Below are 26,101 nucleotides of genomic sequence, written 5' to 3'. Positions count from 1 at the left end.
AGACATATTCTTAGTACTGATGATTTCAAGACAATCATTCCCCTCTACTTGGGGATTATAAAGGCTCGACTAAGCATCACAACTCCTTTGGTGAGAAGATGAAAATGCTTACAAAAACTAAAGACATGCATGAAGAAAGGTTGAAATACGAGTGCTTGTGCAGTCCAAGAAAGACAAAGGGTGTTCACAATAATTTTACAGTATGCTAATCTGTTACAAAGAAGACAATGATGAGTTTTTCTTCTCATTCTCTGAGATTAGAATGAGTTATTAAATCAATGCGTAGCAAACCTTTAAGAAGGTTATCTGAAACAAACAAACAAAAAAAACCTAACACTTGACACGTTTCAAGAAAGTTCATGGCACTTAATTTGCAAGTCAGAATTCAAAAAAGATATCAACAGATGTGGCAAAATTTTCAGCAGAGTAGAAAGGGCATAAAAACTTTCTAGGGTCTCTTTCAGCCTGACATTTCCGGGAATGGATTAAAAACAAACAAACAAAAAAAAAGTGATGCCACCAAAAATTAGTGTGGCATAAGCAACAGTCTGAAAAACAAAATAGTAAGTCTAAGGGACTTGAGATGATGACACTAAAGTTTAATTGTGAATGGCTAAGAAAGGGCTTGTCTTTAGACATTTAAGGCAGAAACAACTGGCAAAAACAAAGCTAAAATAGGTTGAAATCATCAATGACATGAAAGCTACAGAAGTGAATGCCATATTTTCATAGAGCGAATTGACCTCAATCTGCCCTACAGTCATTCTCTTTAACTTCTTTCTCTGTGATTGTCAGAAGTGTCAGTTGTTCAGACTTATTTTCTGTTATATTTTACCTACTTCCTAGCTTTATTTCTTTATATTGACAGGAAATAGAATGAAAAAAGTGTTTCCTCTCCATTTCACTTATTGTTTTCTTACCTAACAACCTTTGATAACACATACTTCATACAAAAACAAAGTAGTTCAAGCAACAGAAGGTATGAGTCCTACATGCAATTTCCTTCCCTATGTGATATAGATGCGTGAATCTGTAATATCTATTTTCTGGATGTCTTAAAAGAGAAGCCTGTGAGCCAGTGCCTGCACTATGCAGAACAAAAGTAAACCTTTTCCTAAAACGAACACATTAAACTGTGATATTTTACATTCTCAGAGGCCAACAAAAGGTGCAATGATATACAAAATTTGTAATTATGAGCTGCATGGAATACTACAGTTTGGTATGGGGAGGAACAAACTGAAGCCCTGTTAGCCAAGAAATGCAAGGCACATTAATACAACTAAGGGGGCAGAAGGAAAAGGGAAGTAAATAAATAAATAAATATACAAATTAAAGAAAAAAAGGAGAGGCCCCATCATTTCCTTTGCAACAACATATTTTAATTGATATAATCTATATCCTCAATGGACTCAGGTTATACCCAGGGCATTATTAAAGACTTACAGTTAATCTGATAAACAGCAAAATGCAGCTTTTTGTAAAAACAGAATCTCCTGGGTTTTAGCGATTTATCAAATTAATCTTGCAGGGACTTCCTTTGGGTATAATGGATTCAGAATCTCATGTTCTTAGCCCATCTGCATTTCTGTATGAACCCCCTTATTTCCAATTGATGGTTTTAAAACTGTTAACTCTTACTGTTCTAGTAATACACCAATCAGGGCAATTGTTTATTTTTGAGGAAGCACTTATTTCATTTTTTTTTAACTGCCTCACAACTAAATTGCAAATAGTAACCTTACTGTTATGATAGAAGGCAATAAGAAAGACTGAATGCATTTTGTGCAAAAACTGAAGGCTCGTGCACCTATTTTAAGGCCTGTGTGTATCATATCGTTATATAACATATTTTTACATTTAGCTTAGTGCTAAAGAACAGCATGTACATTTGACTTAATGTTGAAAAGCGCAAGAGACAGAAGCACAAACATTTTCTTATTTGGTAAAAGATGCACTACAACACTAGGAAGACTTTTGACATAACCAACTGTGATTACAAAAATAAATACCAACAACAAAACACACTGATTCTGTAACCATGACAGATATTAGCCAAAGGTTTGAATCACAGTATCTTTCAAGTGACCTAAGCACCACAGTATTACATCGCAGGGAAGTCAAAGCCTGCTGTGGGTTAGCCTTCATCTTACTGACCTTTCGATGCTCTTGGAGATTTGTTGCTGAGGAACATTTCTTATTGCACACTGAACACGTCAGCTTTTTCCTAGAATTTCCTGAAACAGAAACAGAATACCACCAACATCTTAAAAAGGAAGTGCTAAGAAAGAACCTAAATATTTCTACTGAGCTTGTGACTTTTTACGGGTCATTTCACTGACATAAGATCTTTACATTTGTACCCCATCTTGAAAGTATTCAGTATCGGGAGTTCTCTGTGGGTGTCCAACCAGCCAGTTACTAATGGAATGTAAATCGACTAAACTAGAATAATAAAGGAAAAAAGAACAATAATATAGATACTACCAAGCAAGATATTACCAACCAAGTATTAAGAGCACAGTTCACAACTAGGATCAATTCACTTTACAACTGAACAGCTGCATCCTTCCAGAAGCCAAAATAACTAATATCTTCAAGAGCTGCATATAATTTCAATAGAAATGTTTCTGAAAGGAGTAGTGCAACAACAAAAATAAATAAAAAAAGGTAATAATAATAATTAAAAAATCCCAAACAACTATTTCCCAATTTTCTTTATTCAAAAAGTATTAAGATTTCTACTGAATAAAGTAACATAGATCAATGGTCTTAAACTGAACATTATAGGAAATCTGAATTAGTACTACATTATGAATTCAAATAGAGTTTATAATATAAATCACAGATCAAACTACAAGTGGTCAGCTACCAAATATATTTTCCTCCCTTTTTCACAGTTGCTTTAAAAACTGTCAGAGCATTTAATTGGGTTTCCCTATAATTTAAAATTTATATTAGTAACATATAAAATTATTTTATTAGAAAGCAAAGACATCACAAACCTTATTATTTGTTTATAATTGTATGTCCATACAAGATATTTCATAGCTTATATGAAAAATGTTCAAAATGCATTGCACACTAAAAAGAATAGACTCAGAACTAAAAAAAGGCAAGCACTATTTATTCAAGCACAGAGGAACTGTATCCTAATCAAAATCACTGATGGCTTCCAGCTCTACTTGTCAGACTCTTAGCATTGTGTATCTTTCCTAATCTCGCTGTCCTAAAGAATTAATATGATATTGATTCTGATTACTTGCTTTTTCACTTTATTTCTCAGGAGGAATTTTCAGAAAGAAAACATTAAGCTTGGCCTTACTTTTGCCTTCCCTTCCAAAATAATAAATTTTAATAAATAATCTTAATGATAATCTCTATCCCCATCTATTTTAGCACTAAAAACATCTCTATTAAGATCACATGTACTTCTCTAGACTACACACTAAAGCCTAAATACAAACAAAACAGACTAAAGTGGTTATGAGAGCCCTCTCCTAAAGATGCTTCAAGAAGGCATATGAGGCACTCAAAATTTTTGTGTATTAAGTAAAATGAGGCAAGAACACTGCAATATGTGGCTGCAGAGCAGTCTATGCAACTAATTTCCACGCATAAATGCAATCAAAAGGAAATTACATATTTTTCCAGAAACTGACACAGGATAAATCACCCAGGACAGCAGGAATTGCCTCTGAATAAAAGAACTGCTCTTCCTGGGTTGGCACACAATACAAGCAGATAAATTAGTCCTTTGGTTTACTAACATGAGAGGTAAAAACAAGGTCTTCTGTCTAACTGAAACCATAACATATCTTCCTAACTGGTATTTTTTCCATCCACTGATGTGTGCATGAATGTAAATGCTGCAAGTCCAGAAAGAGCATTTCATACTACTTCAGGAAAAGTAACATCTCATGCAAATGATCAAACTTTCAAATGACACTGATAACAAGACATCTATTATTTATGTTGTTGAAATAAAGCTACTTTTTAAAAATTCAATGCAAATATATAAATAACATTTTGCTAAAACATGTTGAAATGACTTCTAATCTCAGATGTCCCATGGGGGCTGTAACTAGAAACACTAGCATTTCTTAGTCCTCTGAGACCAGCAAAACGTGTCTCAGTCTTCATTGCTTCCGTTCTGTTGATGATTGATAAGATTAAAACTAAAGCAGCTAAACTAGAAAATAAAGGTTACATATTTCATCTTGATATATCACAGTCTGCTGATAATGGAGGAATTTGGATAGAATGTTATTCATTTCTAGACTACTTTATTGCCCACAGTTATTTCCAAATAAAGAATTTTATTTCCAACAATTTTTTTACAAAGAAATGAAAAATCTAATAGTGGACTTGAAGAACGTCTAGGATTTCAAAGACTGAATGTAAACTCAGTATGCCCAGCTCAGGTCATACTACCACAGTGGATCAGAGGAGGGAAAGAGAAATAATCACGAGCAAAGCTGCCCATGTGTAGTGAGCAGACTGTGAAAGCATAATACAAGGCAAGTATCTCACTACAATATATCATGTCAATCTGTTCAACAATTCACAGTAAGACATAAGTACTTCATCTCGGATCTATATTTGCTATTCTAAAATTTAAGTATTGACATATGCTGATACACATATAAATACAGGAACTTAATACCTTAACTTACAAGAACATTGAGAAAAGAATGGTGATAATGAATATCTATGTCTTTGTTCATAGCTTTGCATAATGAACATTTGCATAATGCAGCAGTCTTTTCTACTCTCCCTTGCCTCCAGGTTTTGCAATAGCATGAAGGAATATTAGAAATGTCCCTCAACAATAGCAGGCTATTTTCCCTCCTGTACTGACACCAGTTGTGATTTCTGTGACTCCCAAGTGGTAGAATAAAAGCTCTGTTCACTGTATAGGTAGAACTAAAATATCCTCCAGGTGCCTAACCTCAGTCATGCCTGGAGCGATCATACAAGAGAATAACTGTGGGATCTGTATACCTGTATATAACTAAACAGAGTTGAGCCTGAACAATACTCACAGCTGAAAAAAAACTTACTGACAACAACAAATAATAATAATAAAAAGTAGATAAACTATGAAAATTGTTATGGAAGGGTTTCTGCTCGTTGTAAGTTTGGCAGAAGAGATTTCATATAATGAAAATCTCAAAGAGCACCTCAGTGTTCTCATCAAGTACAGACTGTTTTCTTTGCACTGTGTTATTCGACTGTCCCCACACATACTGATCTGCCAGTGACATTGAGAGGGGACATGCAGAGAGAGCAGAATGACAGCTGAGATCTGCATTGTGGACCCTGAGAGAAACATTTTGCCCTTTCATGAAAACAGACTGAAGTTTGATTGAAAACTATTGATTCACAGTGCACAGTTATAAAACAGCTAGGGCCTAGAGGGACTAGCAGATTGTCTTATTTGGCTTCCTGCACAACAGAGCCTATAGAATTTCCTGCAATATCCTCATCAAGTCTAACCATTTGTAAAGATTGTCTTCCAGAAAGACATCCCCCATTGTGTCCTGAAAATACCAAAAATATCAAGAAATCACAACTTCCTGTAGCCATTTGTACCAGTGATTTTGATTTTCCTTACTATTGAAATGTTTTGTTTATCTGTTATTTGTCTAGTTCAAACTTACCCAGATTCCCATTACATTTCCTGCAGCAAACTAATGATTCATCTAGCATACAGCAATTTCTCCCTATGGGAGGAGGAATGCTTATCCTTGCTATTAGTTTCTACTTAATTTTCTTTTTGATACAAATGAATCCTTAAAAAAGAAACCAAAGATAACGCTGACTTGGATTTGCACATGTAAGGCTAGCAACACGTTAGAACTTTTTTGGTTTTTACTTTTTCTCCCAAAGAAACATTAAATTCTCTCTTACCACTATGAACATTTTCCTTATGTTTTTTCAGGGCATCCTTACTCTTGAACCTCTTCCCGCAGCTATCTGCCTTGCATATGAATCTGGCATCCCCTCTGCATGCTTCCTTGTGCTGTTCATAACTATATGGGATAACCAGCAAATAAAAACAACACATGAAGCAGTATATGCAGAAATCAGACATATAGTAAGTATTCTGAGCTTTAAACATGCTGCACTGCAGGGTTCCAAGGCCACTTCATGCATTACTTACAGCAAATAAGTATGAAAGCATTTGACTTCTTTCATTGTTAGGATTCACATACACTAACAAGCTTGAAAGCTAGCATGCAAAGGAAGGCCAGCAATGGTATGACAGCAGTCCAGTAACTCGGACACAAAACCTCGATTCTGAGCTGAAGGAAGTATTGCAAACAGAGCACTGAAAACTTCTTGAAGAGTCTCCTGGATTGACATTCTCTGTGCACTGAAGTACACTAAATAAAAATAAAAAATTAAAAAAATAAATAAATAAGGGCACCATTTTACAACTTACACAGAATTGCAGTAGCAACAGATCAAACTACAAACATATAAGTATGTGAATAACCAGTGCAACATGTGAGGTGTCCCAGAAATTAGCGGGACTAATAAAATTCATAAAAGCAAGAGTTGTGGTCCTACTGCTGTGTCCTGATTCATTTTACTCCGCATAATGTAAAGATTTACTTAACCAGCTAAACTACACAAATATAATTCCCACTTCGGACTACAAGAAACATATCTATGTTCAATAAAAATATATTCAATTATCTCTATCAAATATTTCTCTACTATGTTTTTTTTGTAATTTATTTCCATGAAAGAATATAGAGCTTGTGAAGAACTGCCAGTTTAAGAAACATTATTGTTATTCAGACATGAGAAAAATAAATTTATTACAAAAGGAGTCTTGCGATACACAATGCATTATGAGTCTCTTTCTGACATGAAAGTTAGATTAAATGTACTACTTATAACAAGATACTTGGAAATCTATTGTACTACATATAATTAAATGTATAATAGTATCTATTTAGTTGCAAGCAAATATATATACATAAACAAGAAAAGAATAAAATGGTATTACTTTTGTGTAAAAGAATAATGTAAGACACATGACTTTAGTGACAAAACTGCATTTTTACTCTACCAAGGATAAAATAACAAGATGCACTCTTAAATCTTCTATCTTCTATGTTTCTTCTTCCTTTTTTTTTTTTTGTCATCCAAATATTTAATTAATTCAAAATGAAGTATGGGTTTTCTTTTCTATTTCCTTTTAGGATTTATTTTATTTTTTCTAAATCTCATTCTAATTCAGTGATGACAATTCCAGTTAAAATTCATCTCCTAAACTAATAAATAACCGCCTTGAGATGGACATCAAGGGCTTTGCAGCAATCAGAAGCTTTAATCGGGCTTACACTGTATGATTTGAAAATATTAAGAATTAGTGACATTTTATTATTCAAATTGAAGTCTCCAATGAATACAGGAAACTAAAAATTAAGAATTTGCTAGAAGAGTGAGGATACAGAGACAGAGACAGAAAATTAAAGCCTAGGTTGTGACGAAGCCAAGAGAAATAAATAATAGAATGAAAAGGATCTGTGAAAACCATTCTTGTTTCTACTCACTGTCTTTGTAGAGCTTGTTTAACAGGGAACTTCTTTCCACAGTTTCGGCACTTAAATTCCTTTTCCTCACTGGGTTTTTGGTGCAATGTCTGAAGATGTTCAGCTAGAATCTCTTGGCTTGCAAAACTGGACTCACAGTTTGGGCATGCATGGCCTTCCTTACAAGTGAGGGGATCTGAATGATTGGAAGAGAAAACAGTAATACTTTCAAGAATATTTTGGTTATGTTAAGACATACTCTCTTGTAGAAACTGATTATGCACAACAACATCATTAAATTCACAAGAGACTTTGTCTTTTAATGGATGATGCACACAAAATGCCAGAAAAAAAAGCATAGGCATTTAATGAGAATACTTTAAGTAAATTGTGCTCTTTCCTGCTTAAGGCATGTGACAACAGTAAAGATTTTGACCATGGGTTTACCTGTGCAACCTTATTTACTTCAGCAGTTGTTTAAAGACTTCTTCGTAGTAAAAATGCAGATCCAATGTCAGTTAATTCTCCTTTTGTTATGCAGGCTATGCAAAGCTTGGAGTGGCAGAGACTACCATCTCTGTAGACAAAAATTATCAGGGGGCTGGAGCACCTCTCCTATGAAAAAAGGCTGAAAGAGCTAGGACCTGGAGAAGAGAAAGCTCTGGAGCGACCATATTGTAGTCTATCAGTACTTACCAGGGGTTTCTGAGAAACACAGATTTTTAGAAGGGCATGTAGGTGACAGGGCAAGAAGTAATGGCTTTATACTGAAAGACAACAGAAGATGTGGATGCCCCATTTTTGGAAGTGTTCAAGGCCAGGCTGGACAGGACTTTGAGCAATCTGATCTTGTGAAAGGCTCTCCTTGCTCATGGTGCAGGAGGGAAGAAGGGGAGTGGTACTAGGTGATCTTTAAAGATCATCCAACCCAAATCATTCAGTGATCCTATGATCCTATTTTTATCTCACAATATTTTTCACATATTGCTCACCTGCAATTTTTTCACCAGCTGGTTGCACTTCTTTATTATTGCCACTGTCTTCATCTTCTTGAATAACAGTTACTTCCTCCTCATCCTCCTCCTCTTCTTCCATGTCACTGTCCAAGTAACCAATCAGAAGTTCTGTGTCTGTTTCAATATCATCCACAGCAAGATAGAAAATATTTTCCCCTTCCTGTGGCAAAACATAAGTAGAAGCAATAAATAATTACTTTATAAGAAGTAAAATTTCAAGTCAAGTCTGGGACCCTCAAATAATAATTGCCTTGAACTATGACAGGACTGGCTCCATACCCCAGAAGGCACAAAGATGGAACTCCCACCTAGGATTTCTTTCCCAGCATGGCTACATGGGTAGGGTGCCTTTGTGTTCCAGAAATATATTCTGTCTTACCCTAGGAAGCTTTTTCAATTTGCACTGTAGCCTAGACCAAGCAATGCCATGCTTCTTTCAATCTTGAAGCTGCCCTCTCTTGCCACACTCTTTCTATTAAGAAGTTCAGAGTTTGAAAATGAAAAATCCAAACATTAGAAAAATAATTCAATTTGAATAACAAATAGGCTTCAGCTTGGACTTCTATTAGCTACATGAGTTAGAATCCAACTTTCAGGAACATGTTTACCTACTGTTTTTTACTGTTTTTTCCAAGATTTCCAGCTTGCTTCATAAACAGGTCTTCAACCCTTGTCAGTTATCCTCACTATCAGTTTAGCAAGCACATCTATTAAATGAATGTATTTTAAACCACTTCACCAAAACCCTCTGCTAGCTTAAATTACAGAAGGCCAAGGATCCATCCCATTCCTCATGAAAGAACAAACTACATCATAATAAGGTACAAAATAATCTTTTAAATAAGCAAATACGCTTTCAAATTGATACAGGACCTAACATCTTCATTCTTTGACAATGTTTAATTAAAGTTACCAAGGTAGATTGAGATAGAAGCATTAACAAAAACATCTGTATTCATAAGTTGATTTATAGAGTTGCTTTGTTTGGTATATATGAACCAACTGCATTGGGTGTTACCCAAAGCACCAAATTAAGATATCCAAATAGTATCATAAATCTTAAAGTTTATTTGATTTACATCCAGGAAAGTTAATTGCAGTTTCTTTAATGTACATTTAGCCATAGATTTTGTAACAAGCCTCTCAACTCAAGGACAAGATAATGTTTTTTAATTCTCATAATATATTAAGATTAATATAAACTGTCAACAGTGCTGTAGGATTCCTCTTATTTAGAAGTTCTGTTAAATATTACAGATGTTGTTGTCACACAGCAATGAAACCTATTTATTTCAATGAACTTGTAGGTGCTGCTGTCTTTCAGGATTCCCCACTTTTTTTCTCATCTCACCAACAGCATTTCAAATCAGAACAAATCATACGGTTTTTTTCAAGATGTATTGTGCAGTCCATATGTCTAACAGCATGTCACTAACTTATTTGTACATCTAAGAGAGGCTGCTTCTCATGACTCTGTCAAGAGCTTCAGAATACTTAAATTTACTACAGTCTAAACTCAAATAATCTCCTGCAACTCTGATGTGAGGAAAGGGAAAAGTTCTTTCTACACTCATCCACCATTCAGGATAAAACCCTGGGGATAAGCCATCACTGTTCAGGCCAATCTTATTAGAAATCAAGACAATCTTATAAATAACTTTTTAATAATACATACATACCATCACTTACATCAATTATTAACTTGTCAAAAATTAAAAATAAAAAATTTAGACATGTATCACAGGCAAAAATAGTGCCCTAAAACTTATGAATTAAAGAAGCAAATAGTGCTTATTTAATTACATCACAGATGACACACTTTGCATCACAAAGTAAACTGAGGAGTACAGCAACCGGAACTAAGAATTTATTGTTAATCTACACCAAGTGTATGAATTCCAGCAATCAAGTACTTATCAGTACTGTTGCATCCTCATTATCTCTCTACTTCTCCAGCATACATCTGGGACATGTTTTATAGCATATCAAAAGGCATCCTGGTTCTGACCTATTTGTGTACTTCTGGTCAATTGAAAAATATAATGAAAAAGTGCTAAGGACTCTCAATGCTTGAGTGATTTTGGTTGCTTTCTCACTGAAAAGAAATCAGCTTTGGTACTAACACAAACTAAAACAGAGCTCAAGCTCATTCTTCCTCCAAGGCTAATTTGTTTGGCTTTTCAATCTGTGCTAATTGTCAGGTATTTGGAGTGCTAATTAATAGACATATCCCCACTGTAGTAGCTCCTCAGGCTGCAATGAGAGTTCTATAGAAACCACAAAGGAATTTAAATCTCTCCCTCCACACAGGCAGCACCAACATGAAGTATATTTATCTTCATTCACACAGACATGGTGAAAGGAGTAAAAACTATTTCAGAAAAATTTAATAGCCCTCCATTTTACTAAGAATGTGTGCTTTCCATTAGGGGAAACTGGCAGAAAACATGGACGAACAAGCAGTGACAGTCCACCATACTGTTTCATCCAAAAAGTGTAAGACAGTTGTATCATAGAATCATAGACTGGCTTGAGCTGTAAGGGCCCTTGGGCAGGGTTGTCAACTACTAGATCAAACAGTAGATCAGGTTGCCCAGGGCTCCATCCAAACTGGCTTTGAACACTTCCAGGGATGGAGCATCTACACCTTCTCTTCTGGGTAACATATTCCAGTGCATCTCTACTCTGAGAGAAGAATTTCTCTCTAACAGTTAACCTAAAACTCCCATCTTTTAGTTTAAAGCAATTCTGTCTTGTAGTATCACTATCTGCTTACATAACAAGTCAGTCTCCCTCTTGCTTATCCTCAAGTACTGGAAGGCTGCAGTGAGGTCTCCTTGAAGCCTTTTCTCCAAGCTCTGCTCCCTTAACCTTTCTTCATAACAGAGGTGCTCCATCCCTCTGATCATTTTCACAGCCCTCCTCTGTACTCTCTCCAATAACTCTACATCTTTCTTGTGCTGTGGGCCCCAGATCTGAATGCAGTACTCCAGATGAGGGAGACCTCATGAGGGCAGAGCAGATGAGGACAATCCTCTGCCTCTTCCTGCTGCCACCACCCTCTGTTGATGCAGCCCAGGATAGAATGGGCCTTTGCGGCTGCAAGCACACACTCCTGGCTCATGTTTAGGTTTTTTCCACCAGAACCCCAAAGTCCATAGAGTTTCTTTCAATGAATTCTTCTCTCAGTCACACATACCTGCAACTGCTGCAACTTTGCATTTGGTCTAGGTGAATCTCATTTGGTTCACATGGACCCACTTCAAGTCTGTATATATGATCACTTTCTCAAAGCTGAAAACACAGTGACTACAATCACTGCCCTTAAAGCAGTGTTAGTTGGAGTTGGCTCTCCTCCGTATCCAATTTCCTGGCAGCAAGGAAGCTCTTCAGCCTACTTGTTATGCCAGTTCTCCTTTGGTAGCTCTCCAAAACATAAAAAAATAATAATAAAAAAAACACACGCTCTCTTCCTTCAGCAGGTTCAAGGCTTCACACTTGCAACAGGCAAGATCTGTGAGGGAAGAAACTTCAAGGCGGGAAATGAGTGGGGGCGATTTCTTGGGGAGGGTAGCAGAGGAAGACAAAGCCTCACAGGAAAGGTCAATAAGGACATGAGGTACTAGAAAAGCACAACAGATAACAGTACCTTCCCAGGAGAAAGAGTGGATCAGGTACCTCTGAAAGTACCTCTCTGAAACAAGAGCCTTGCTGCTGGGGACCAAGGTTTTCCCCTCCCAAGCAAGGAAGGGAAAATGGATGACAAAAAGACCAGAGGAAGTTTTTCTGCTTTCACAATAGTTCATATATTAGCAAATGCTCAACTGTTCAAAGCACATATCCCTATCCCACATAATCTATTCCTGATCATGAAGCATGGTTATGGCTCTCATCAGACAGGAAGCTAATAGATCCCAGACAGACTTCTCTTCAAAAATGGGGAGTGGAATGTTTAGCCCAGAAGCCCAGACAACATCTAATCTGTAGTACAGCACTTGAATCAAAAACGAAGGAAACATAGGAACCTCAGCTTTATCTGCTGTTCTTGGTCTATAACTTGTTAAGGTAGACAGTCTTTGAGACCTCAACCTGAAACTGAAAAGAACAGTAGATTGAAACAGTATGACAACTATATTTCACCTGTATTCTTATCCCATACTGGAGTTAAGTTATAGCTTCTAGTAAGGTTAGAGTACCTTCCCAATTGAACATTCTGTATTATGATAAACCTTTTTTTCTTTAATTTTTGCTTACAGTTATTGTCTTGCATTGAATTAGAAGCCATTGTTTTTAGCCTTTCATCTGCAGAATAATATTTTTTACTGAAATGATAGTACTACATACCATAATCTCGCAGTTAAAGTCTTCAGAAATTTGAATGCATACACTGGCAACTAACAACTGACAGATGACTGATATTTTTTCCTGTGAAAAAAGGGCTTCTCCTACTCTTTAGTGTACATTTCAATTCGATTTGTATTCTCCAATCTTCCAGCTTAAAAACAAAGTATTTTTCATTTCTCTTTTATTTTAACCCCATGCACTATCATTTTCACAGCTGGCGAAATTAAAAAAAGAAAAAATGAATGAAATATTAAAATAATTAAATAAAATAAACAAAAAACAATTGTAGAACTTGGCTTTGGATATTAATGTTGAAGCCAAAAGTCACTTATTGAAGTTTCAGTTTCTACCATACTTAAATCAGCATCATGCAAGAAGACTGAAGATGAAATCTATGTCCAGGAATTGAAAGTTCATACAGTCAAGCCGGAGAAACCGTCTGACAAGAAGACAGGACACTTTTTACAGAATTCATTACAGCTACCGTCCATTCCTCATGTCGCTTCTGCGTTGACATTTTTCAAATACGACATTCATTTAGGGACACCTTGCTGCCAGTTTAATATGATACCATAACTGTATCTTCTACCCAATGGTACAATTTCTCTCAGAAAATCCTTGAAGAAGATAGGAGTACAAAAACCGAATTCCAGAAAGATCACAATTCTAATGGCTCTATCAGAAGCACTAAAACTTCTGATTCTTCTTCTTGCTAAAGCGTTTTTTGCAAAAAGTAAAGCATATTTTCTTCCCCCTGCCTTCTGAACTTGGCACTTCAATGGCATGTACTCCATACATGCCCAGTATAACGCTCTACCAGTACTAGCAGAGGTTAATGAACCTATGGGAACCTAAACAGAGATGCTACAATTTCCTCCTCTTTCAGGGCTCTGTGAAACACACAAGGCATCAATAAAAATAAAATAAATAAAAAAAAGTCTAGTTATACAGAATCACAGAACCAAAGGACCTCCAGAGTCACCTGGTCCAACCTCAAGGAGGGACATCTAAAGCTGCTTGCCCAGGACCATATCCAGGCTCCTTTTGAGGACCTCCAAGAGAGAAGGGAGAATGCCCAATCTCTCTGGACAAAAGGGTGATGGTCACAGGGAACTTCCTGTATTCCAGTTTGTGCACACTGCCACAGGGCACCACTAAAAAGAGTCTGGTTGTGCCTTTTTTTCACCCTACCTTCAAGTACTAGCACACAAGACCCTCCCTGAGTCTATTCTTCTCCAGCCTAAACAGTCCCAGCTCTCCCTGTCTTTCCTCACAGGAGAGGCATTTCAACCCCTTCACCATCTGTGTAGCCCTTCACCAGGCTCTCTCCAGCATCTTCATATCCTTTGTGCTGAAAAGCTCTAAAATGGACAGACTACACAAAGTGTGGCCTCACAATATCAGTGCCTAGAACATGAAAAGAATCACCTCTCTTCAGTAAAAGACTAACTCAACAGCACTACTGTATACTCAAACACAGTTAAATGTGTACCATCCTGAAATTAAAATTTCTCCTCTTTCCTACAGAAGAATTCAAGAATTAATATATTTTTGAATTCTCCCCTCCAAGTATACAAAATGAACTACGTTCACTTTCGTTCTTAAACTGCTTACAAAATTAATCTCTCCTTTCTCCTTTGTAGTGCTGAACCTGTCAGTAAAATTCAGGTATTCACAAAACTGTTCAGCAATACGTACTCTTACTAAGCAGCATAACACAATTTGTTTTTGCTTTCCCTGTTTCTTCCCTCACTCTTGCCTTTTAGATCAGTCTTCCTGCACCTTCTATAGTGTTGCCTCTCATATACTAATAGTCCTGTTAAGACTCCTGAAATACAACTTTAAACTCTACCCGTTCACAGTAGATATCCTCCTTCACATTAGCTTTTGCTAATTATTACTCTCACTCATGATTTTCCGAGCTATATCAGAACAACTCAGTGCCTGCTTATTAATGAAATATTTGAAAAAATTCTGTCTGGCTGCAATGTTGTTTGTAAAACAGTTTTCATGTTAACAACAGGATCTTTTTTGCAAGGTAATCTCCATCACAATGTTTAATAAAAATACATCCAAAAAATAGATAAGCGTATGCATTCTGCATAAAAGAATGCTGAAGATGTAATACTTTAAATCACTCTAAAACCTGGAAAAAAAAAACCTGCAGAATTTTTCGTAGAAGCCATTTCCCTTAGATTGTGACAATTACAATGTATTTTTTTGCTACATATCAGATGTCGTATTTATAAGTAAATAGATAGGACTAACCTATGGTAAAAAAGGTAACAATTAGTACAGTTTTCATTAATGCAGAAGTTGCAATTCTGAAGCTACTTTAAATATAATAAGGGATTAATTCATTCAATTAATACTTGAAATAAGTTAGAGAGCCCTGCAGCAATTCAACTACAAAATGCTCAGAAAAATAATCTCGTGCATATGATGTTGCCCTCCAGCCTCTCTCTTTTCTAGCAGCAACATATTGGCACCATAGACAAAAGAGCTGTTAATGATACATGCTGGATGTTCCAAGTCAAAGGACACTTAAAACATCAATGCTCCACCACTGAGCTGTTCTAGAACTCAGAGATGAACATGCACCCCTGATGACAACCTGAAGCTCTCTCCAGAACACTTTACTATGTTTTACTTAAAGTACTGCATTACTGAAGAAAAAAAAAAGCACCCTTACGTAAAGTAATTCCCATGCCTTTTTACCACAGAGTAAGCATTTTGTACAAGGCTGTAATTTTAATTAAATTAACTTAATCACTGTATACTATTAACCTATGATGAATTAATCATTTTCCAGTGAACAGAGTGCGATTTACCTTGTTTGTATACAGAGGCATATGCATCCACTTCTTCCTTTAAACTGAATACCAAGCACTAAGCAGCAAACAGATAGCTTCATTCTGAATATAACGTTATAATGTTTTCACTACTGGAGTAAAACTTCATGTTTTCACAGCAGACCTAAAAGGTCCTGTTCGAGAGTTTAGAGACTACTAAGGAAAACTAGTGGGAAAGAGAATTAGTGAAAATCAACAAAGGAGGGAATAAAATAGGACTCACTTAGCTTCCATTCATATATTTGTTAGTTCATACAAAGTCTCCTAGGAAATTTTAAAAGGGCAACTGTGAAGCACACAAGCTTTATTTTCTCATTTTATAGGTTAGTATCATAAATGGTCAATCATTTTAAGTAATCCTTGTTGATTTGTGAGTTTCACTACTAAAGATTCGCCCTAAAAAGTAAGCAGAACTAAAAAAGAGAAGTCAAACACTTCTTTAAAAATTCCAACCAAACTCATAAAAATTCTTCACTAAATAAAAGTGTCTTGAAGTTTTACATTTCTCAAGGGTAACTATAATGTGCCACTGAGAGCACAAACTCTTTAACCATCTCTAACTATTCTATTTTCCTTTCTAAGTTAGAAAATCGGTTTTCTATAACTATGCAGACATATTCTACTTTATTGTATAAAGCATAAAAGTATAATTTTAAATAATGATTTTTCTTTTATGTAGTAATCTGTATTTTGAATTCTTTTAATCTTTTAATTATCTGGGTATTTGTTCAGCAATGCAAATTCTCAACATGTTTATAATGAAGCTTATTAACAATCCTTCCCTCTTTGTAAAACATCATTTTGTTGCCCTTGTGGCAAGGAGGCAACCCACAATTCAGAGTAAAGAATACTGGAAATTTTCCACTCACATGTTGTCCATAAATTTCATAAAGCAAAGTACTACTGCCTATAAATAAAGACAAATACACAAAGATTACAGAATTAACTACTGATGGATATGTGGGTTTTTTTCTTCCTAGAGGAACAGCAGCACTTTGGGATTTGCACCTCCATCTGCTAAAGTGAAACCAAACCCTGAAAGGAAATATGTGCATCTTTAGCTTTGCTTAACATAAGCAGTACCTACATGTGCCTACATGTAATTAAATACATATGTATACATACACACACGTAATTTCAAGGTTACTCACAAACACACAAGTTTTGACAGTTGGTTATCGATAGCACTTAAAAAAAATAAGTGATTACTCAGTAAATTTTTGTTTGTGTTCATAAATTAGTATTCCTGATACTTTTCATCACTTGATACATGCTGATATTTATTCTAATTTTTCCTTCCACTTTTTCACACATCCTTCTGTGGAAGAGTTTACAGAACTTAAATAATGTTGATGCATTTTTTTTCCTTTTAAATCATCTTGTGATTCTAGTATGATTCTTTAAAAAGACATGAAAAAAGCACAAGATAATACATTATGCAATTCAGTATAACAGTTTATTTCCCTTTCTTTAATAACCATTTTCATTAATAAAAACACTGGATGCGACATTCTATTAAGACTTTTGTTCAGAAATTCATGTTGGTTTCCTGAGTGTTTTATTTTAAATGTAATAACAAACATTAATTGTTCACACTGCTCCCTCTTGTGAAGCTTACCTCACATTTTCCAACACTGTAATTTGCATCACACTGTCTATTCACTGATTATATTTGACTAATACCTAGCAGTGATAATAATGTATGAGGATCTTTCATATTTAGTATTGTAAGTAGGACAACAAATCTTGCCAGAAATCTTCATGTTAAAAGCCTTGCTATAACAGAAGGATCAAGACAGAAGGAAAAACATACAGAACTAATTTAACAGGCAGTGATCATACTAAATTAACCACTGACTAGCCACAAACATCATGGAAAATCATCTTGTCAATACTGACAAGAGTTTTTGCTGAATGGGTGAATAGTGAACACCCTTAACATTACTCAAGTCTAAACTAAAGCCTGGACATAAAGACATAAAGATGTCTGATCCAAAGATGATAGGAGTACAGACCCAAAGCATAAACTGATCATAAAGCTGTCCATAGAGAACTAAAAGAGGAACAGTATCAAGGTCCAAAGAAACAACAGTAACGGCAAAATTGCAGACATCTTCGGCTAGCAATGGAATGCCAAAGAAAGGTGAAGATTTTTACTTGGAGATAAACAAATTGAACTGGAAGACAGCAGTAGCTATATCTCCAGTTTCTAGAGAGATCATCCTCTAATTTTCACTTGCACAAATTCACCATCAGAACAAGCTACAGATGTAAACCTCAGACTGGCATTCGGTAAAACTAGAGCTCTGTAAAGTAGGAGGTACAAATCAAGTGAAGGCAGGCAGATAACAAATCAAATTTCCCAACGTGATACCACTTCTAATAGTAGCATTCAAGTACTGTAAAAAAGGAATAAATGCTAGGCAGAAGAGATGCAGTAGAACAGCAGAATGGAAATCATAGAAACGGTCACCACTGAAACAAAAAGAGGGGGGACATACGAAGACTATAAGAGGAACTGACAGCAGTAATCTCACTGGACAGTGATTGCTTAAAAACCAAATAAGCAAACAGTCCCTCTAGAGAATATGAGATTTAGAGAGGATTCAGGTCTTCAGCACAAAAATTGAAGTTGCCAGTACTGAGTGTCATCAGTGCACTTTCCACAAAACTGCATGTTGGAGCCTAACTAATCTTTTTTTCAATTTTTTTTATTAAAGTAAACATTTTTCTTTTCTACTTCATTTGAAATAATATTTGTATTCTCAGCAAATAAAAGTATTTAAAATATTTTTGATTGGTATCAAAATAAACTTCTTTTTAATTCTTTTCTCAAGGATCTTAAAATCGTAGAAAAAATAATTTCAAGATGAAAAAGCAGAATTATAATTTTAAGAAATGCTGATTAACATTTATCCTATTTTCCTAATGTTTCTCCTTTCTACTGATTTTTATACACACAGACAGTGACAGAACAAGAATGTTTTTAAACTAAAAGAAGGAAGATTTAGATTAGATGTTAGGGGAATATTCTTTACTTGGATAGTGGGGAGGCATTAGAACAGGTTGCCCAGAGAAGCTTTGGATCCCTATCTCTGGAGGCATTCAAGACCAGATTAGATGGGGCCCCGGAGAGTCTCACTCAGGCAGTAGGAATCCGATCCACAGTAAGAAGGTTGGAATTAGATGGTCTCTGAGGTACCTTCCAACCCAAGTATATGATATAATGATTATAATATGCAGATTTTGATTACATTAGTGTACAGTTTGTTTTAACTTGAAACAACCTTTTGGCAGGTATACGTCTTGAGACAGAAAAATAGAACACAGTGTAGTAATTTTTGCTTATGTCTATTATCAGTAATTATGTTACTAAGCTGAGTAAAAGAAATAATCTTAGAGCTTGTTTACTTCATCATCTCTAAAAGGACAATAGCTGTGACTAGAAAAATATGGCTGCCTTTGTTATCATTCTGTAAAGTCACAGAATGCATTCAAAAATTCAGAGATTAAACAGACTAAGATTCTTCAGCTTAAGAGAAGAGCTGTCAAATAAAAGGGAAAGAATATAATAGTGTTCTAAAAATCAGGGATGGCACAGAATAACTAACAAAGTGACAATTCACTGCCATACAAGGATAAAGAGGAATCATGTGAAATTAAAAAGTTGCTAAAAGAAAAACATAAGCCTGTTTCACATAACGTGTAATTATACAATGGAGCTCATTACGACAGAATGCTGCAAATAACAAATATAAAAATGAAAAAAAATAAGCTGGATAAATTCAGATCTGCTGCCAAGACTAGAAAAAGAAAATGATCTTCTTTTATTAACTTATCCTCAAGCACTGCACGATCATCCTATCGGATAATTAGATCCTTGAATTCTCTGTTTTCTACTGGAATAATGTAAGCACCTGAGCACCTGAGTTCAGCACAAAACACAAGCAGATCTCTGAAACACTAATGTTGATTTAGTCAAGTATAGAGCCACACAGTTAGGTTTCTAATTTCCATCATGAGAAAAAACAACTGTATTCAGGCAAAAGCTTAACTGGACTAAGTAAGGCTATAGTGAGAACATTAGGCTGTTGTTACAGAAGTGAATGAACTCTGGAAATGACTTTTTCTAAATGACACTGTTACTCAATGCAATTCCATTTCAGTAGATTAATATAAATCTTACAAAGAATATCAGATTTTAACTAACAACTCCTTCAGTCTTTAAATCTTTTATTTATGGCACCATATTTAAGCACAAGTGTTCACTTCTAAAAAGAAAGCTAAGAAAAGAAAAGCTATGTTTCTCAGATCTTTTTTCTGCATTAGATACAGATCAAACAGGAGATTGAGTTAGTAACAGGAAGCAAATGGTAGGAATGCACCAAATCTACCTGGATTGCAGCCAGATTCTTTTGTTCCTGTGATGGAGCTTCATGGACAAAACGCAGCCAATTAGAATGGCGTGGGTTGCTTGCATCCAGGATATAAAGGACTTCACCTTTACTGCCACGAACCTGAAACATTTCAAAATAAAGAAAATTAAAACTTAGCATCAAGCATATTTACCAAACACACAAATGTATAAAACATTAAGGCATGCTGGTATTTAGCAATGGAATCTCGCATAGAATGGGTATTCCTCTTTATACTTCTTTGTCACCAAATAGAATTTTTCTTCATACAAGAGATTCTGAATGCCTTCTTTGTTTCAGGTTTTAATGCTGAGCCTAGCTCCTAGGAATCTCAGACCACAGAGGTAAGAAAGAGAGTTTAGGGAAAGGAAGACTGTCCATCGGTTGAGGAGGATCTGGTCATAGAGTATCTAGCCAAAAATCAGTGCACGCAAACTCATGGTCCTTGATGAGATGCACTCATGTTCTGAGAAAACTGGCAGAGGTGATTGCTGAACTGCTCTCTATCATGTTTGAAAGATCTTGGCAAACAGGAGAGATCCCTGAAGACTGGAGGATAGCCAACATCACTCCAGTCTTCAAAAAGGTCAAGAAAGAGGATCCAGGAAACTACAGGCCAGTTAGCCTCATCTCCATTCCTGGAAAGCGATAGAACAACTTGTTTTGGATACCACCTTCAAACAACTGAAAGAAAAGAAGGTTATCAGGAGGAGTCAAAGTGGATTCACCAAGGAGAAGGCAAGCTTAACCAACCTGGTAGCCTCCGATGATGTCATCACAGGGTGAGTAGATGGGGGGAGAGCAGAGGATGCTGTGTACCCTGACTTCAGCAAAGCATTTGACACTGTCTCCCACAGCATCCTTGTTATGAAATTTAGAAAGCATGGGATAGATGATTGCACAGTTAGGTGGACTGAGAACTGGCTGGCTGGCAGGGCATAGAGTTGTTAACAGAAGCACAGAGTCTGGTTGGAGGCGTAAATTGTGTTCCCCAGGGGTTGGTACTGGGTCTGGTCTTGTTCAATATCTTTATCCCTTCATCCAGGTTGATGATGGAGTCCACCCTCAGGCAAGTTTGCTGATAATAAAAAGCTGAGAGGAGTGGTTAACACTCTGGAAGGTTGCGCTACCATTCAACCTGGACAGACTGGAGCAGGGAATAACCTGATGAGGTTTAAACAGAGTCAGTGTAGAGTCTTGTGCCTGGGAAGGAATAACTGCATGGTTAGGGGATGACCTGTGTGAGATGAGCTCTGAGGAGAAGGACTTTAGGGTCCTGGTAGACAACAGGTCAGCCACAAGCCAGTAGTGTACCCTTCTGTCCAAGAAAGTCAATGATATCCTGGGGTGCGTTAAAAAGAGCATGAACAGCAGGTTGAGGGAGGTTATCCTCCCCCTCTCCTCTGCCCTTGTGAGGCTACATCTGGAGTACTGTGTCCAGTTCTGGGCTTCTCAGTTCAAAAAGGACAGGGATCTCCTACAAGAAGTCCAGCAGAGGGCCACAAGGATGATAAAGGGCCTGGAGTGTCGCCCCTATAAGGAAAGGCTGGGTAACCTGGGTCTGTTTTGGTATGGGAAAAGAAATCTGAGAGGGGAGCTGATAAATGTTTATAATTATCTAAAAGGAGGTGGCAGGCAAATGGGTGAGGCCAGGCTCTTCTTAGTGGCATGCAGCAATAGGACAAGGAACAATGGTCTAAGACTTGAAAATGGGAAGTTCTGTACTAACGTGGATGCATTTCTCCACAGTAAGATGACTGACATCTTATTTGTTGCCCAGAGAGGTTGTGGAGTCTCCCTCCATGGAGATATTCAAGACCTGTCAAGACCTGTATAGAACCCTCTTTAGCGGGGGGTTGACCTCAATGACCTATTGAAGTCCCTTCCAAACTCAGTGATTCTGTGAAATTCCAAATCCAGTAAATACTATTTCAGTATTGTTAACCCTACGGCTAACATAATTGTGCCACATCAATACTAAACATCCCAGAAACTCATAAACTACTTCTTCAAAACTTTATTTTTCATTTCCCTCCTAAATCTTCTATAGAGTTTTTTCAGTTTCTTTTTTTTTTCCTTTCACACATCATAAGAACTATCTCCAGAACAATACAAATGCATTTATCTGTTCCATATACCCTACTTTAGGGCTCACTTCAACATCTTTCACACATACCTATTCAAGGGAAATATAAACGTGTAGCCTCAATGATTATCAGTTAGTCTTAATTTATTCAGTCAAAGAAAAGAGGGCTGCGAGAACACCTTATAGCAGCTCTCTGGACCCTAAAGGGGGCCTACAGGAAAATGAGATAAACTCTTTTTGCAGAGTGTAGTAATGCGACAAGGCTTAACTGCTTTACACTAGAAGACAGTTGTTATAGATTAGATATTAGAAAGAAATCCTTTACAATGAGAGTGGTGAGGCCCAGAGAATCTTTGGATGTCTGGAGGTGTTCAAGGTCGGGCTGTATGGGGCCCTAAGTAGCCTGATATAATGGGGGTGGCAATCCACAGCATGGGGATTGCAACTAGATTAACTTTAAGTCTCCTTCTAAACAAAAGCATTCTACAGCTCTGCGCTGCCTGAAATAATGATTTCAGTAACAACAAATTAACACACTACATAGGTGAAGGGGCATAAATTATTTAGTATGGCAAATAAACACAGTCTTTGTTCACTAAGTAAAGAACCAACTTCTAAAAGCTGCGCTGTAGAACTGAAGGCACATGTAAGCACAAAAGCTTTAACCGATGAATGAGTCGTTGCACTGTTCCCACTCCAGAACATCAGTAGTAGTAGAACCAATTTCTTCAAACAATGTTTATTAATAGTTATAACACCAGATCAAACAAATTATCTGATATTTCTGTTAGCCAATGTTTTAAAGAACGAATTACTTAAGACACATAATCTCCACATCAGGAAATTATGTTGCAGATCCACAGAATTTCTGATAAGTTTGCACTGTCAAAATGAGAATAGAAATAGAAACCTAATTTTAATCAAGTGATTCCTTGCTCTTACAACACAAAGAAATACTGCTGAAATAATATACCTGCCCTTCTGGCATATTAAAAATGGATTGCTTGTTTTCTTTTAAATAGAGTGTCACTTAAATGTCTCTGAAACAGAAGATAGAAAGCCATGAAAAAAGGTCACGGAGCTACAAAAATTCCATATGATTTATTTATATGAGGAACATATTTTCATCCATCAACAAGAAGTTTCCAGAGTAAGTATTTCCTAAGAGCTAGGGATTTCAGCTATGCAAGATCAAAATTAGATTGTCATCATGGCTTTGTATTTAAATTGTTCACATTCTTGCTGTATTTGTTTTTTTACAGATGCAATATGTCTTCTGTATGGCTGCTTAAGTTACCTACACTTTTAAGATACTGTTAGAACAACAACAACAAAAAAACAAACCTGCATTTAATTATCAATATGACAGCATGCTGTTCTCAGACTAATACAAAAAACCTACTGCAGCTCTGCAAACAAAAGCAGGTCTTTGAAACATATTACTGCTCTTCTAAAGGAAGACTCTATCTTCAGAGGCATGTTTTAATTTTTCAAAGTTGTTTAACTTTCAAACACACAGATGACCGAAGCCAAAAGTGTCAAATCTACATACTTAAACACACCTGGAAAAAACATTATCAAACACTAAGTGGTAGAACACCTTCTCTAGAGAGGCTATAGGGTCTTCATTCTTGGAAATTCTCAAGAGTTGTCTAGACATGGTCCTAGAAAACTGACTGTAAGTGGATCTGCCAAAAAAGGTGAATTGGACCAGATAAACTCCAGAGGCTCTTTCCAAGCTTAACTATTCTGCATTTGCTGACTATTCCACTAGGAAATAATATCTGCTCCTTGCTGGAACTGTTGGCTTCACCAGTAACTTGAGGAGAATGACTGCAAACCATAAAAGTGAGTCCCAACTTCACACAAAAAAAAACCATATAAATGGTGTGTTTACCTTCTGAAAAGTCCCTGCCCCCTTCCTCACAGAAGTATTGCATCAATTATACTGTAATAATCACCAAGTTCAAAATACCCACAGAGCAGAACTTCACTTTGCCTGAGCAATAATAGTTAGCAGTGAAGACGAACATCTGTGAGCAATTTAAGTCAAGATAATGGCTCTGTGATTTAGCTACAGCTACTAAAGGCTGCATTAGAGAGGCCCACCATGCAGGTCTTATAAAGGTTTCCATCAGATCCTGACTTGGGATTAGAAAAAGAATCAAGATCCTATTATGAAGAACATGCGTTACACTACTAGCTTTTCATCCATTCTTCTTCATTTGTTTGATCCTTAAACTATGTCGCAATGATTTATATTCACAGCAGCAATATGTGGTCATCTCAGTTGTCCTTTCTTAATCTCTGCCAGTCCATAAAGGGATGTCAAATACAAAGCAAAGACTTAACACGCAAGGAAACTATTGATAAAATACAATACATTCTTCAAAAACATGCTATACTTTCTATAGCTTTTTTCCACCTCATAAAGAAATAATACTGCATTAAATACACAGATGTGAGTAAGGGAAAAAAATAGAAAAACACAGTCAAAACATCATACTTAACATGGACTAGATTGGTGACATTTACCATTCCTTTCCTCACCAGTTAAATGGATGAGTTTTTTAAATGTGTATCCAGTCTTTGAGCACCATGGCAGGAAATCTCCAACTTTATCTATTTATTTAAAAAAAAACAACAAACAAACAAACTCCTGCTTTGCAAGCATATTCCTTAAACTAAAAAAAGGCAGCGTGAGCTAATCATGGTGGCTAAACAAAATAAAGAGTTGGACTCTATATTATATTCATTTGAAAGCACGTGCACTTAAGTATCATCCATACTGAACTACTAATGAATTGCAGTGATGTTTGGAGTACATCCCAAAGGATGCACTCTCCAATAACAGCCTACTTGAGTCCTCAGTCAGCCTTTTGCTTTGTGACACAACCACCAAACAAGAAAACCAGACTAGTGAAATAGACAAACAAATGAAAAATAAAATGCTTTCATCCAGCTCATGTGTGTTCATAGTTAGAAGGAGACAGGATCAAAGATGGCTGTCACTAAGACATATGTTGCTCTGCTGCACTACAAAATTCTGCTAGCTACAGTGACTGGAAATTTTCTCCTGCATTCCCCATCAGCAAGACTGAAAAGCATGTATGACAGATATAGCTTCAATACATCTCCACAATCCTGGCAGTTGCATAAGCTATAACAGCAAAAGAAGAAAATAGGAAGATGGTGTCAAGCTGCTTATGTGCTCCTTAAGAAACCTAAAGATAACTGCAATTTCTCTCTCCACCCCTGCAGAACAAAGATTCAGCGATTAATTTTTAAGAACACAACAAGCAAACTCTCCATAATGAATAAGCTAAGGTTTCTTGGCTTTGTTTACATCCATTAAACCTCTTCCACAAGGGTTCAGACACAAAACCTGACCACTTACTGCACATGAGACCTGAAGAGCTATACAGAATTCATTCTGCCACAGAATTCCAGTCTGTTCTCAATCTGTTCCTTTCCCATCAATGAACTACTCCAAGAATCTTCAGGACTACTAGCCTAACAGCTATTTCTTGCAGAAAATTGTTGGAAAACAAAGGATACCTTACTGGGGGGAGGAAGTGAAAAACGCTTTTATATATCACAAACTAAAGCAGAAAATGCTTTAAAAGGCTTTTCTTAAACAATCTGCAGGCAAATAGCTGCATTTTCCCCATAAACAGTTACAGTATGTTTTTTCTTGATAGCCATAAAACTTTTAGAAGAGACAGAAGATTTCTATAAGGTTGAGGTTCCCTAAAAATTTTCTTAAGTAGAATCTATTTTATTATGCTTGTAAACATATTCCTATCTTAAAATTGTCATATTTGAACCTGCCACCTGT

General features: G+C 36.3%; 1 protein-coding gene across 1 annotated transcript in view; it reads right to left on the bottom strand.

Moving 5' to 3' along the window:
- Positions 1 to 26,101, bottom strand: part of PRDM5 (PR/SET domain 5) — an 84,000-nt gene that overhangs the window by 46,849 nt on the left and 11,050 nt on the right. The window contains exons 3-8 of the mRNA XM_065736834.1: positions 20,157 to 20,279; positions 8,543 to 8,726; positions 7,572 to 7,746; positions 6,297 to 6,389; positions 5,914 to 6,035; positions 2,158 to 2,237 (exon numbers count right to left, since the gene is read on the bottom strand). Of these exons, the coding sequence (XP_065592906.1) occupies positions 2,158 to 2,237; positions 5,914 to 6,035; positions 6,297 to 6,389; positions 7,572 to 7,746; positions 8,543 to 8,726; positions 20,157 to 20,279 (777 nt within the window). The remainder of the gene's footprint in view (positions 1 to 2,157; positions 2,238 to 5,913; positions 6,036 to 6,296; positions 6,390 to 7,571; positions 7,747 to 8,542; positions 8,727 to 20,156; positions 20,280 to 26,101) is intronic.

The sequence above is a fragment of the Cyrtonyx montezumae genome, unplaced genomic scaffold (genome assembly GCF_038088225.1).
Source record: "Cyrtonyx montezumae isolate F1298 unplaced genomic scaffold, pur_monq_1.0 scaffold_2, whole genome shotgun sequence".
Taxonomy (NCBI): domain Eukaryota; kingdom Metazoa; phylum Chordata; class Aves; order Galliformes; family Odontophoridae; genus Cyrtonyx; species Cyrtonyx montezumae.
The sequence above is the reverse complement of the archived record's forward strand: the minus strand, read 5'-3'. Positions and strand labels throughout refer to the sequence as shown.